General features: G+C 36.3%; 1 protein-coding gene across 10 annotated transcripts in view; it reads right to left on the reverse strand.

Annotated features, from left to right (window-relative positions):
* Positions 1–2,236: 2,236 nt before the first annotated feature.
* PRDM5 (PR/SET domain 5) overlaps positions 2,237–15,919 on the reverse strand; it is a 96,980-nt gene continuing 83,297 nt past the window's right edge. For 6 of the 10 annotated variants that reach the window (XM_067297664.1, XM_067297662.1, XM_067297663.1 and 3 more), the window contains 2 exons: positions 8,389–8,493; positions 2,237–2,831 (listed from right to left, as the gene is read on the reverse strand). In XM_067297664.1, the coding sequence (XP_067153765.1) occupies positions 2,667–2,831; positions 8,389–8,493 (270 nt within the window). In that variant the 3' untranslated portion in view covers positions 2,237–2,666. Of the gene's footprint in view, positions 2,832–8,388; positions 8,494–9,102; positions 9,215–13,879; positions 13,962–15,415; positions 15,540–15,664; positions 15,842–15,919 lie in introns of those variants that run through there. The other 4 variants (XR_010884365.1, XR_010884364.1, XR_010884366.1 and 1 more) reach the window with 4 other exon arrangements.

Below are 15,919 nucleotides of genomic sequence, written 5' to 3' on the forward strand. Positions count from 1 at the left end.
CTCAGGCACTGCTCTGTCACTGCTTTAGCTGGCAAGGTGAGTTCCTGGTGGACACGATTAGAAGAGTCACCACTTGGAACAAGGCTTCGATCTCCACATTATTTCCTGCACCGACTTCTTGTGTTTTCCATACAGGTCTTCAACCCACATGTTGACCCTGTCTATCCTTCGTTCTGTTGAAGGCATTAACAAGATCACAGATCCAGTTAGTTAAGGTGCCGCTATGGATTACATACAGCATGATTAATCTCAATACGTAAATTATAATTTATCCAGTAGTCATTTTAAAATAGGTAAATTCTCCTGTTCATGTACTGACTTTCAGCAGTTAGTGACTCTTCTCAAATACACTTCTCATTCCTGAACATTTAATAAAACTTCTTAGCAAAGATATTTGGGGAAAACTCTATGTAAAACACATACAATTACCCTTCGCCCCCTCCCCCCCTCCAAGGGATTTTGTTGTGTTTGGTGTTTTGGTGGGGGGGGAGGGGCGCTGTTTGTTTTTTGTTTTTTTAAGAGTACTGTCCCTCAAAAAGTGCTTAGAAAATTTTCACCTTTGAACTTTTTTCCTTTGTTTTTTTCCTGCTGTTCCCTATTATTTAGTTTGAATTGATTAGAGGGAAGAAGGAAAAATATAAAGAAAGAAAAGTAGAAGAAAATGTAATCTCAAATTTGCCATGACTAAATTCTTGCTTTTATTGTTGTCAAAACGGCAAAACAGAAAAAAGTCACCTTTGTAATGTTCCCAACACGTCAAAAAAAATCACCAATCTAATTCTCCTTGCAGATAATTAAGAATGTGTAGTTAAAAATCAAAATACCCCATGAGACATCTCAGTATATGGTACACATTGATTCTGCTACTTGAACAGTTTAACTTTATTAATTTTTATAATAATTGTAGCAATACATTAATTTAAAATTCTTTGGCCCTATAAGTATACTATTCTGATAAACTCTTTACCAAAAGCTCTCCAAAGAAGGAGAGGAAGCATATGAGATTCCAAACAGAAAGGAAGGAGGTTGAGGAAAAACCCTCATGTAGACCCTCTGAAATAGACCCTGTATTTACAATTACCCTCATTAGTGATAGGCTTTCTTTGGGTTCTGAGAGAAGTATAAAACATCATCTGCTTATTTTCTGGAAAAGTAATGGGTTTGGAATGAATTACTGCTGGGATCCAGTGTTGGGTCTCAAAATTGAACACATAACGTGTAGATGCCCATGCAGTAGAATGGGATCCAAACTACTGGTAGTGAAAGAAGTATAGGTTAAACACCAAATGTATCAATTGCTAGCCTCAGTTCCTCTAGGACTGAAAGTCTACCATGTGATAAACACATCAGTAGAAAGTCTACCAAGAAATAAACAGTAAGAATTATGCTGCTCACTTCAATGCAACTGGGCCCCTGTAGCAGTGCAGAAAGAAGCTGAATTTTTTTCACGTGAAAACTAGCAGAAGCAAGATGTGCTGTTACAAGTTCATTTTAAAAAACACTGAATGGTCCAAAATGAATGTAACATTGCAGTAATGACAAAGCCTTAATACAAACTGCAGATAACTCAGGAATTTCACATGCAATCACCCTTTTAAGTTACACTTTTAGTGTCCTTTTAGATAAAAATCTCTTAGTCATCTAATTGTGATACAAAGAGGACCTGTGGGAACTCTTTTTAAGAACTGTAGTAAATAACTCTTAATATGATATCTGAAAGAATTTGACTGTTCCTTAGTTGTAAAGCAGTATTTTTCCCAGTGCTCATTAACAGGAATAAGAAAACAAGGCTAATTAATCAGGATGAAAAAAACTAGGACGTCTGATTTGGCAGGAGGAAACACTCTGGAAACCAGCTGTTTACCAGGAAATCAAATACATGTTAACTAGACAACTGTAACTGCTCTGTAAGCCACTCTTAAAATTCCACTTGCCTTTCCAGTCACAATGACGAGTATGAATACAGTAGCTGAACTAAACTGCTCAAATTTTTCACTTCTGGCTTGTTTCATGTTACCAGAAGAAATTACATCCTTCTCAATGCTCATAGAGAAATTAAGGCAAAAGATTTCTGCAGCTTCTGTACCCATACCTTTTGGCATGCTGAGAACCAATTCAAGTCAAAAAGCTGTAAATAAAATGAGACAAAATTATGTTACAATAAAACATAGCATTAAGATCTGAATAAATACGCCTAGATGCAATCAGTAGTCAATCATAATGACAATAAATTCCGCACGGTTTCCAATTAAAGAATTTTTAATGGAGTCCTGAAGCTTAGATACAGAAATAGAGAGTTGCAGACAGCCAAGGGTTCAGTTGCAAAATGTCCAAACTTTCCAGGTAATGCCACCAATACCTATGTTTCTAAGGCTGCAAGTGAAGAGGTGAATTTTATTTAAACTTTTTTTTAATTAGGATAAAAGTGTCCCAAAGTTCTGTTATCTTCACCTTTTTATTTTCAAATTGATTTTTACTTCAGGTGATTTTTTTTTTTAATCCTCTAGTAGGATAAAAACAAAACAAAGCAGGAAAAATGATATGTGAATGCATTACAGTTGTTTCTCTTGACTGTGTTCACTAGTCAGGTGAGAAATCTGGAGTCTGTACATGTACAAATGGAGCACTTTGGAACACGAGAAATATTCTTCTTGCCCAAGCTGTAGTTAGCTGTCAGTTTCACCATGGACATTTTCCATGTGCACTTTGAGGTAATCGTTCCTTGTAAACTTCTTGTGGCAAAGCTGGCATTCTGCCATCGGGCGATTGGGGTTGTGAGTCAGCTTGTGTCGGATCAGCATTTTCTTCAGGCTGAAGGACAGATCACAAACCTAAGGCAGTTAAGACAAAAGAGCTTTTAAAACCTCAGTTGCATACAGTGCTAGTTATTTTACCTCACTGAGGCCACAGACACACATATTTGCAACACTTAATAAATGTATTAAGTCATTGGAAGAATAACTCCTTTACAGAATACTATGGATTATTAGTCTGTCTAGTATCTTTCAATGTCTTATGTTAAAAGTGGTACCACAGCCACAGGAAAAAAGAAAAAAAAAGAAAAAAAAGCTTCTTTCCTCAAAATATCAACACACTGAGGTGCCCTACTTGCATCAGCTTTTAAAAACACAGTATTCTATCTGGGATGCTGCAAAAATCATGACAAAACCACAAAACCTCTGCCAATTTGACCTCAAATGGAACGTTTCCTTCCTGACCTCCAGAAAGAGATCTGTGGGTGCCTAAAAAATCAGTTCACATTGCTCAGTTACGTGAGGGGAGGCGGGAGGGGAAGAGCAGCCATTTCTTCGGGGAAAAGAAGAGGAGTCACTTCTGAAGAGCAGACATTTCTTACACAAGTCCCTGTACCAAAGCCAAAGTGAAAAGTTAAGAATAGGTTCAGTCAAGAAACGTTAGAATGAAAAGTAAGAATGCAAATCTGTAGCCAAGATATCAAGTCATCTGAAATAGTGCAGTTACTGTCGCATTCAGCTTCCAGGTACATACTGTGTGCATGAATTTTCTTTTTCTTTTCTTTTTCTTTTTCTTTTTCTTTTTTTTAAGAAAGCATGCTCTTGATTTGACAAATGAAATAAGCAGTGCTCAAATAATTAGATAAAGAGGAACATCAACAGGCTTTGGATCTTAGAAGTCCAAGTTAATTTTAGACAAAAACATCTTCCATACAGAGGAAACTCAGAATTCAGCAGAATTGTTCATTGTTCATTCAGGACAATGAAGTTTTAAATTCATATTAGTATCAAACTTGCAATGAAAATGCTTGGTGATTACTCTCTGACTCCTTTTAAGAGAAAGACGGATCAATAGAGCAGACTATCCAAATAGATAATCTTGACCTGTAGTATGTATACTTTATGCCAATTAAGGCAAAACTGTACAATGTCCATAAAGAAAGAGGAAACAGCCAGAGGCAAGTTTTGTCCCCCAAATAATTTTCCCCCGGACATGAACACTGTATGTGCTGTTGCAATGGAACACTTCTGAATTTATGAGATGATGCAACACTGAGGACTTCCATACAGCAACTATAACTCACTTTTCTCCGTAAACTTACACCTAATTACCTCTCTCAGCCCCAAGCAACATATAGGCACCCTTTTACTATGCTACAGTGAAAGTTACTTACAGCATCCACTAGCCTCATCTTAACACTGCTTTTGTAAAGCACCATTTTCTATTCCTCTTTCACAGGACTCGCACAGTAAACTCATAACCTTTATTCAATCACAAGCACCACACTTGCTCACAAATCTCAGCATTTAAAAGCATCATCTATTTGTAAACACAGCATGTTTCCAGGAAGCCCATCATGGATATATACATATATAAAACGTGTGTTCTGTACATCTTACATACACCTCATAATTGCAATAACCAACATGAATACTGTCACAAATAGTATTCAAGATGTCAAATTGAACTTCCACTAAGCTGATTTCCAATAAATACCAATTGTACAGCAATAACTGCATATTATCATTGCAAAAGAGAAGGATAAATTGCTTACAGAAATACTCAAGGGACAGAAAATAAAAAGAGTCCATAGCACACACATTAAAATGTAGAATAGGATGGAAATGTCACAACTTAAGTCCATGAAACAAAAAGAACCACTCTAAGAGCCACTCAGAGCAAGCAGTGGGGAACAAAAAAGGGATTAAGAAACAGGGCAAATACAGCCTGAACCTTTTTCTGATAAATCCCCCCAGCCTTGGCAAATCAGTACTTTAGAAATTTCCTCAGTTAGAAGTTAAAATTGGATAGCTTTGTTTAAGCAGTTTTGGTGAAACTATAGCCTATGAATGTGTCTGATCTCTTTTCCAACCCATTTATACTTTTGGCTTCCATATTATCCTGATTAATTGTATGTTGTATGAAAAAAGTACTCTCTCTTCCTTGTTTTGAATGTGATGCTTCACGATTCCATATTTGTATCTTGTTCAAACACAAGAGCAAATGAACAGCAACTGTTCTCATGCAGAAGCCATTTTGCATCTCCGATTGTCCTTGTCATCCTGGAAGTTTCATATCATTTTTTAAAGATGGGATGAATATCTGCACATAGTATTCAAAATGCAGAAGCATTACTGTCTTGCACAGCAACACAAGGATGATCTACCTTTGATCTCGATTCTTTTCCTAATAAAACCTAATATTCTGCATTTTCTGATCAAAACCGAACACTGAGCTGACTTTTTCAGACAGTAAGTTCACAGTAGTTCCATCATCTCTTTCTTTAATAGTAATAACCTTTTTGTAGCTCATTGCATTTAAGTCTGTTTAAGGCATATAAGGCACCTAGCAGTAAATATCATCTCACATTTTATCATCCCTATTACTCAGCGTCACATGGTGCTATTGCTATCATTCATCATCAGTTTCAGGTAACCATACTGACTAACCAAACTTTGTCACCTTGCGATTCATTGCCCTTTCCACATCATTTACAAATGTTGAACAGCAAAGGCTCCAGCCAAAATCCCTGCACAATCCCCCTGTAACATCTTCTATTACAATATTCTTATCTTTTAACAGCTATTAACCCATAAGAAAATATTCCCATTTATCCCAAGACACTTTAGTTTCTTCAAGAGTTTTCAAAGACGCTGTCAAAAACTTTCTGAAAAATCTAAACACACTATATCAATGAGATTACTTTTCCCCACATTTTCACTGACTCCTTCAAAGGGCACTAACAAGTTTGGTGAAGCATGACTTTTCTCTGCATAGGCCAGACTGATTCCCTTCTATTTCAAAATGTTTGCATATTTACTAAGTGTTTTACTGATTTTTTCTACCAATTTACTCAAAACAGAAGCCAAATGTATTGCTCCTCAGTACCATGCACTCCTCCTAGATCCCTTTTTAAAAATTCTTACCACATTTGCCAACTTGTTTTTGTAATAAGACCATCTCAGGCAAGTAGCCAGCCAGACACTTCCCAGGTGTTTCTAAATCAGGGCATGCAATTCCAAAGCAATTCCTCTATTTTTAAAGTAAATGGCTTATAACAGTCATAAGAAACTTTTCTTTCATTTATAATGTTCATATAACAACTGGATTTAGTACAATGTGTCCTGCTTTTGCTTCAAGGCTCTAAAACATTCTACTACCTACCTTCTTCAAAAAGAACAGGGAAAGCATAGGATCATTATTTAAATATATGATACATCTTGTGCTGTGCTCATGCATAACAGTACTTTTTTTTTTTTTTTTTTAGGAGTTCACTTTGCATTTCAATTTTACAAGGCAGACGACGTTTTATGGATTTACAACCATCCTTGCTTATGTGCACTTGAACTCTAATCACTCTCTTCAAAATGATCAAAGTTTTGATGAAGGAGAGAGGATGAAGATAACCAACATTTAAAGGTAAGTGTAGGGTCAACTAAAGGCACCATGTAGGGAACATACTGCATTGGAAATAAACCAGGATAGGCAGTACCTGACCTTTCTGCCCCCAAAGAATAATCTGTTGTCTCTGAATTGACGTAAACAGCCTGGTCTTCAAAGAACAGAACACTAATATACTAACAAAAACAGTTGCGTTTCTGTTGAATTCACTTTCCTACACAGGTGATATATACTAGAAGATTCATCTTCTGATGAATCATCTTCTGCTGAAACATCATCTGGTAACATGCAATGTGAGAGACAGCTCTGAAGGAATGGTCTGCTCTGCCTAACATTTCCTATGCCTCTGGCATCCTCCAGACTGGAATTCAGTTGAGATAAAGAGTAATTATTGAAGAGAAACTTTCTGTGCTGTCCAACTATGTGTTACACAGGAGACCATTATAGGCACTTGGGCAACTGAGTAGTGTATGAATGAACAGTAAAGGCCAACTGCTGTGTGTCCAAACCCTGAAAAGCAGCAATCTCTGCAGTGTGCAGCTGGCAAAAGACAAGTGCTGAAGAGTAATTTTGGTGAAACAGGACATTAATCTAAAGTATAAAAAAATCTCCAGTAAGAGAAGGTACCTAGGAATTCTTAGAGAAAATACAGTTCCGAATAATGAGGAAAAGATAAATAGTCAAGCAGGAAAGTGAATTTACATGCCTCTCCTATTTTAAATTAAAGGAGGAAAAAAAGACCAAATATAACAAAACCCCCAAATTGGTCTCACAAAGCATATAGCAAATCTAAGACCAGACTAGTGACGTTACCTAAAACAGTGTGAGAAAAATTGTACTTAACTGCAAGCTAGCCAACAGCTGATAAACAGTACAGCAATCTTAAAGCTAGAAAGTTACTGACTATGATTTGGAATCAGAAGAATCCTCAGGTACTACCTACAGCCAGGCTGAGATTATTGCAAAAGAATATTGCAAATCTCCTGACTTGTACTTTAATAAAATTGCTACTATTGTATCTGAAATTATTCCTGAAATGAATATATTTTATTTTCAAAGAAATGTCACCAGAGTACTTTGTAAAAGTCAGATCAATTAATAGAACCTTGCAACTTTCATGCCAAATGGTTATTCTACTTTTGCATCTAATTTTGGAAATTTATGAACAAATTTACAACTGTTCAGACTGAGCCATCTAGGATATAACTGAAAACTGGAGGTCTTCTCAGGACTAATTTATGAAGAGCTAGACTCACAAAACAAAGAACTATACCAATTCTTACAACTGATGCCCTTCGCTAAACCCTTGACCAGCACCTTAAATTCTGGCAATTGATAATTCTGAATGACATTCTTTCCCAATAGTTTCTGCATATTTAGCCTTCCCACATACCCTTTAAAAGCTGTGAGATATACTGTATACAGGATGGGGCTTGCTAACTGCAAGGTACTTGGCAGTGATCTGTGAACTGTAATATGACATGCTGCATCTCACACTGCAAGCATATAAAGCATTAATGATTTCTTCACTGAACAATAAAAAACATATGAACAGATGCTGAAAAAAAACAGACCAGATTTCATTAAACAGAAACTGGAAATTCTGAATTCATATTTGAGTTACTCAACAGTAACAGAAGCATTCAGATTCCATGTAATGAATTAAATAACTTTTCCTGTATAGGCTAATCTCCAACCATTAACCTGTCATACAACTACAAGGGATCCCAATTGCCATGAATTCATACATTGCAACATCCAAATTGTATTAAGAATGGTGAAAATAACTCTTAAGGGATCTAAAACCATAAAATAAAAGTGTGTGCAATGCTCTTGGCAACTAAAAACGGTACATAAAATTCCCTGAATGGTCTTTCATTAGTTAGGCAATCAAAGACCGTAAGAGGTGCAACTTTATGCCACAGCCAAAAAGTGCAAGGACAATATTCTCATTGAAAATTAAGTCTTAATCCTGCACTGAAGTCAAGAAGACAAAGGGATAGATCAACTCACATCACACTGAAACGGCTTCTCTCCGGTGTGGGTTCGCATGTGCTCATCTAGGCCTCGCTTTTGACTGAAAGCCTTGTTGCACTCAGAACATTGGTACGGCTTTTCCTGTACGAAATGACAACAGTGAATGAAAGTGAGTGAAAGTGAGTCAACACAGAGCCCAAGTCATTAAGGGAGCGGAATTCCATGCTGGATGGTGCAAGTTTTATATTCTCTCTAAGGAATTACAGTCAGTGAAAACAACAGAAAATGAGTTTCAAATGATTAAGTGAAAGCTGGGAAAGCTGTGGCCTGACAGTTTCCACTTCAACACCACTTATGAATTAATTGTCTGTTCCAGTCTTTCAAACCCACCCATTTTGGGAGCCTGTTTTTCCATAACGTGAAAGGTACAAAAACATAACATTCCAATGCACTTTCCTTCATCCTCCATAAAAGCTTAAAGAAAAGTTAGATGTCTAAAAACCTCAGGCTTGTAAGCAGGTTTCCAAGCAGAGGGAGACGTGAGGGGAGGAAGTGGAGGGACAAGGAAAGCTTGTAGAAGAGAAAAACCTTACTTTGAAAAGTGGTGACAGAAGGTTAATCATATATTCATTGCAGAACCTCAAAAGTGGTGCAGATGGCAACCAAGCCATCTGTATTTTTATTAGAACTATTGGTTAGCAGCTACTGTAACACATGATGTTATAAGAGTTGCAAGCTCACTGACCTCAAATAAATAATTAGAGGTATGTATGGATAACCACTTATATAATGATTTTCTTCTTTTAAAGTTCTTCCTTAATATAGAAAGTTATACATAAGGTGTAATTCCTCCTTCATTCCACTAAAGTTATAAAAAACAACAGGGAAAAACACATTTAAACAGATTAATTAAATGTAAAATTTAATCTTACGGCATTGCACACTGTCTCCCTAAAGATTTTGATGCTCTAGAGGTACTGTTAAATTTTCAAAGTCAAATAACTATACTTCTTTCACACTACTTTTTTTCTGTGGTCTCTAATTCCATATTGCTTGAGTTCAAGAGATGTGTATTTTAGACAACAAAGTAAATAAGGTGGATTTTTTTTTACAAGATTAAATTAAAAGAAAGACTAAAAATCAATAGGCAATGAAAACGCTGCTTCCCTGAATTAACAAATAATAGGCATTATTCTTTATGATCTTTTGGGAGATACTGTGGGATCCAAGGATAAGTGGAAGTAAGAACTCGGGTTAGGTGTTGAAGCTATGAAGAAATTCTCTGGTTATCGTATGTCCCTATGGAGGGGACAACCAGGGCTCCATATATTGCTGAATCATGCCAGATACTCAGCATAAACCATACAAGTAATACAACGGACTCTTAATCAGTGCTGCACTGGGCTAAGTCCCAAGCTCTGTCTTTAGGGCAGCTCTTTGTAGTGTCCAGGGGTCTCAGCAGGAGTGAAGACTGGGCTCTGCATTTTGCAAGTCATTGTGGAGTGCCCTCGCAGGAGGTTTCCTAGAAAAGGCAGCATCATGGACACAAATGTCTCAACTTGTAGTGACAGGAATACTCTAGCCTGCCAGAACAAGGTCATAAGCTGTGCACATAGGGAAAAATATTTTTTCAGCAGTTTCAATTTTAGATGAGAGTAAGTTATGAGATAAAGTACATTTCAGTATGATGCAAGACAAATCTTTTTACTGACACAGGCTGAGTACACAGTGACCAGCTGTATATAATTAAAATGGTCTAAAGAGAAGCCAATAATGAGCTGTTCTGTGCAAGACTCTCCTTACTGAGCGTTTGTCTGCTTTGTGGCTTTTAATCATTATCTTAATTTTGTAATTTCCATGATCCTTCAATATAGAGGATAACAAAAATTTATTGTCAAACAATGATCTTTAAAAAATGATCACCTAAACTAAAAACTTTATGTCTAAGTGATTTTTGCTGGACTAAAACCTTCATAGAGCAGACCTGTAATTTTTAAGGAAATGTACGGACAACCCATATGAAAAGCAGGTTTCTGCAACACACCCTTAATTGGTTTTGCATTGTGGTTAACATAAGCCACATTTTCTATGAGTTCTCTGAAAACAATCTTTACTCTCTGTGTAGGTTGTTCCACAGAAAGTGCAAAGTAAAGTGTGTGATCTGTACATCTTAAACACCTATGAAAACATTCAGTATTGCAAACTGCACCAGCTGTACTTGCTTCCTTTTTACTGTCTTGTTCTACAAGGAACCGAAGAGTTAACTCTATTATAATTATCTTATCCATTTCAGAGTTAAATGAATGCCTCAGAGAGTTAAATGAATTCAGAGTTCAGTAATGCCTCAATTCCACTTTAGAGAAAGAGCTATAATAATCTCCGGGAAGCTAAAGTCACAAACCTGGGCTGGAATACCTTTCCCGAGGTTATATTCGGGTATTTGGTTGCTGTTATTTGTATTATTCTCTGTTGCAAAAAGGGCATCTAACCATCCTCTTGGCATTTATATTCGAATTCACATATGTAGTGCATGAAACATATCCAAAGCTGTCTTTGATCTAATTTTAGATCTCTTTACATCTGTATATTCCACTGACTTCAGCAGACGCAATTTTGATTCACATCAGACCCTTCTCCTCTCTCTCCACTAAGTTGCCTTCGTTCACATTCATGTCCATTACAGTAAAATCAGCAGAGTTGTCGGGGAAAAAACTTGGTCCTGAGTTTCTCTCAAGAGCTACAGGCTTTTGTTGGTTTCAAAGAAGACATCAACCTCAAAGACCAATTTCTTCAAAACAGAACATTCTGTGCTTTTTCTTTCCTCTTTCCATCCCCTGTCCCCTTTCCCCTCAAACTTAGTTTCCATTGCATTATACTAGTACTTGGAGAAGGCTACATTTGAAACACGGAAAAGAAGATGCCGGCTTGGCATAAACACCACTCCTGTACAGAAAATACAAATAAAAAGCCATAGCAACAAGTCTGAAAGACTATTAATGCCACTATAAAAAGACAATAGGTACATTGATGAGATTACAAGAAAGCTGGACAGATTTAAAACATGAAGCTAAGGAAAAAAACCTGCTAAATATCAACAAAACAGAAGGTCATTGGGAAGATCATGTATGTCTAACTTCAGAGGAGACTGCAACTGCTGGTACTATAAATCCATCCTCTGTTCAAAAAGCATCTGCCAGGCCATGGCTATGGTGACAGGAAAGCCAAAGGATTACATGTGTTTTCTTTTATTGATGATATAAGTGAGGAAGGGAGCAGGGAGAGTGAGAGAGACAGGATGTAGCTGATACTGAAGTGATTTAATATTATATTTTTAAGTAAATCAGTTATAAATAGAAATATGCAGATCGTGTTTTATAACCTTCTGGCCTCTAAGCTAAGAGCAGCCAACCCAGCTGGGACTCAGCACTCAGGAAGATGCTTGGCAATGGAACTGGCAGGCTAACTCCTAAGTTCCGGTCCTTGAAAAATTTTCGCTTCACTGTGTTAAAACATGAGAGGAATTCAACATTTTAACTGGTGTGACAAATAAAACGGTGCCTGCTCTCTAATACACACTTTCTCCTTGCCTTTGGATAGCTGAATCACAAACAACTACCTTGGATCCTACGCAAATAGTGCCTTGCATTAGAAAGCATCCAGAACAAGACCGATTCTCATGGACACTTAACGCCACCTTTAACAGATTGATAGACCATGTGTACAGGGTATGCTAACTATGGCAGATGGAAATACTTAAATGCAGAATATCTGAACTGCTAACTGCTGCTGCAGCTGCCTACATCTCCCCTAAGAAATATAAATACATTCCATGTATTAACTTAGGACTGGCATGCAGGGTTATTTGTGATAAACACGGTACAATTGATTACACAGGTCAAAACATGACTGATGTTGGTACAAGTATCTACAAATAGCCTTTTAAATATGAATTTGGAACTATTACACAGGCTCATCAGCAAAAGCAAAAAGAAAAACACCAGCTTGACACTACTGTCTCCAACAAACATAGTTCAAAATTCAAATAAATAAGAAAGAGTTAAGTTCTGGTAACTCATTCCAAGTTGGCAGGATCGAGTCAGCACTGGGTGAACCCATACTCAGGGGACCTTACTCTTTACTTTTTTGATTAAATTAATTTACTAAGTTGACTGCAGATTTACACTACTCAGAAAATAAGCTTGTTGACTACAGAAGCGTTATTCAATGATCCCTTTTGGCTTTAAGATTTTCATTGGCATACAGAGTAATTTAAAACCCCACAACTATCTAGGATCTAATCTTCTCTCTTATTATATTCATTTTTTAATTCCTACTGAATTCAGCAGATTTACTTCTGACTTATATCAGAGTTTCACATGGAATTGAGGGACAGTGGGGTAAGAAAGACAGCACAATACCTTCTAGAGTAAGGGCTGCTTATATAGATGATGTTTAAATTTACATTTCAGCCTTATAAAGACCATTAAGCTGATTAATATCAAGAAAACAATATCAGCAATATTTTCTGCTAGATAGCAACACACCCGCTGTTGAGAAGAGAGACCAATTTACTTAAGATCACAGATGGTGACAGTTAATGGAGTCCAGTTTTGTATTTAAGTGTGAAAAATATGAAAGAAGTAACAAGATGCTCTCTTAGTAATTGGAGGTTTTTTTGGAAGCTATGACAAGTGGCTCTCTCACAGACATAGGCCTACTTAAACGATCAGATTTGAATTAAATTATTGAAGTAATGTTGACGCAGAAAAACAAAAGTTGATGAAAATTTATAAGTCTACAGAAGTAGCAGGGTATTGAATCTTACAACAATTAAAATTCAATAAACAAGAGAAAGGCTGCTAATAAATCACTTTAGAAGTAAAAACTTTCAGACTTAAGAAGTAAAATATTTTTTAAAATATTTCCAGTGACTACAACAGGCACAGAAAGTTTCCTGCTGAAACAATTGTGAAAGGATTTTGGCAATTTTAAATAAAAATGACACTTTTGTTAAAAGTGTAAAAGTGTTTTTGTTAGAAAAGTTCACCATTATTTCAATTTGGGCTTTTCACTAGAAACCTGAAATTCTTATAAGAACATTTATAATGAATAAAGCATGAATCTTCACTGAAATGCCTGTCAGAAGAACTGCATTTCTTGAAAACTTCTAGGAAGTGCAGTAAATTGGACTTACTATACCAGTAACTTCCCATTTTCCACAGCAGTTCTGCCTATTTGCCACCAATAATTAATTGCAAAATTTTCTTTTTAACCATTGAAGTCATTTTTACCCCTAAGATTTAGTGAAGGAGGGTTATTTAATCAGCCATGATAAGAACTGAACACATGCTGATCTGTTCGTGAAAGAAGAACAATATCAATACAAAAAATGTTTTCCCTCTATCAGGGAAAGATGATCATCAGTCCACATTACATAAAAAAGAATGTGAAAAATATAGGTGCAGTGGGATTCAAACCTTCTATATTCTGTATACAAACAGAGATTTCACAAGCAAAGAAACCATACCACTGGCAAAATCATCATCTTCAGGTGGACAGATGTTTGGGAACTCACTTATGTCTCACCAATGGGGAAATATAGGGAGAATCTAATATTGAAAAAAAATTCAAAATTCAATCAACACCGCATATATTATTTCATAACAAACTGTCTTGTGCATAGAAGACCATATATTTTTATGGAGGGGGCAGGGAATGGCATGGTATGCTCTTTCTAGAACACATGATTTTTTTAAAGCTTTCTTAAACTCAAATAATCCCTAGGAAATACAGAACGAGGGAAATTATGACACAGTCTTCAATATTTTTCTTGCATTAAAGTTTTTTTTGTTCTTCTGGATTAAAAAATCCAGTTCCAAATGAGTGCTCTGAAGAGAGCTTTTCACTCAGGTCCAGGATGAGGACAGTTTGCTTCCCATACTATCCTGGCAAGCTAAAACACTGACTTGGAAGAAGAACCTTCGTAAAGGCTGTCTAGCTCCATGCTCATTCATTACTTATACTATTTCCAATGAATTCATTAATAAAAGTCCAAATTAACTCAGTCAGTTAACTCTTGCACATACTGCAGTCAGGCCTTGAGTCCTCAACTTCTAAGGATATCTTTACACCGAAGCCGCTCACGTGACTGTAGCCTGTGCAGACACTCAGTTGCTACTAAGAAACTAACTGTGGGATTAAGGAATTGAAGAGTAAGCTTCAAAATACACCCAATACTCAGGCCACTAGACCAGGCCAATCCTTGCATTATGGAGGCTGCACTGCTAAAGGTATCCAAGCTGCCTAGTTTAAAAGGAACTAGCAAGAATAAGAAGAAAAGCTTCTGAGACAGTATTGTGGGTATTGACAGCTTAAGTGTCCAGAAGCTACATAACATCAACAATCTATTAACCAGTTCCATGCAATATACATATATATAGGTAGCTATATAGGTAGATAGATATATCAATACTGGCCAAGCATTTCAAGTGTGGACAAATAAAGTTAGTTGCATAATTACAAAAATAGGTTTGGGGTTTGGGGAGAGGAAGGGGAGAGGGGAGTTGTTGTGGTGGGGTTTTTTTGTTTGTTTGTTTGTTTTTTTTAAATCAATGTATATCACTTGACCTGCTCTATTTCTTACAGAGTAGTCTCTGCACATTAGGCGTTTTTTTAAGCATGCTTAAACAGTGGCCTTTCAACCAGCAGAACTCAGATTTTTTAAACAAGCTACAAAAATGACATCTATTACACCTTCTAAGTATGAATATGAAAAATTTAATTCAAGTGATAAAAAAGCACTTGTAATGGCTTCTACTCTTACTGTTTTCCATCACTGCTATGTATAATCTGAAACTTAATGTAACAAAACTACATTTTCAGATGTAATGAAAACATTGATTTAACATCACAATAATTCTGGGCACATATATATATATGATTACTTTTAAAAACATTAACAATTATATTACAGTAAAATACAATAATTTTTTCTCCATGTTTAAGCTCAGAATATATAATATGGCAGGTGCTGAATAAAGCCTTAGGAAAAGCTGAAGTTTACTTCACTGTGAAGGTTGGAAATGTACATATATCTCTTCAAAGTTTTCATGGTTTGTAAATACATTTCATCAATAACTTCCATAAGTTTCTCATTTATGTTTCATTGAGCTGTTATATTTCTTCCTCTTCAGGGAAAAAAAAAAATCAAGCCATCACATCTACTTTTATAGAAGCAAATCAGCACTCAGGTGACATTTTAATACTAGGTAGTTGGTATTTTCTTACATTGTAAGTAGGGGTTTTGGCTTACCTTCTCTGTTTACTCCAGTGTTAGAGCTGACACCTGTGGCCACCCAGGTTGCACTCAGTTTAGCAGCTGCCAGACCTAAATCAACTTTCTACAATGGTTTTTCGAGCAGTCTTCCCTGATCCACAGGATCAGGTTTGGCACTTAATCCCACTGGTAAAATATATGTAGATTTCATCTCTGCAATGACATTTTCCTTGTTGAATGTCATATTATTACGTTTAAGCTACTTCACAATTTTCTGACCAAAAGACTGGA

Source organism: Apteryx mantelli, chromosome 5 (assembly GCF_036417845.1).
Source record: "Apteryx mantelli isolate bAptMan1 chromosome 5, bAptMan1.hap1, whole genome shotgun sequence".
NCBI classification, from domain to species: domain Eukaryota; kingdom Metazoa; phylum Chordata; class Aves; order Apterygiformes; family Apterygidae; genus Apteryx; species Apteryx mantelli.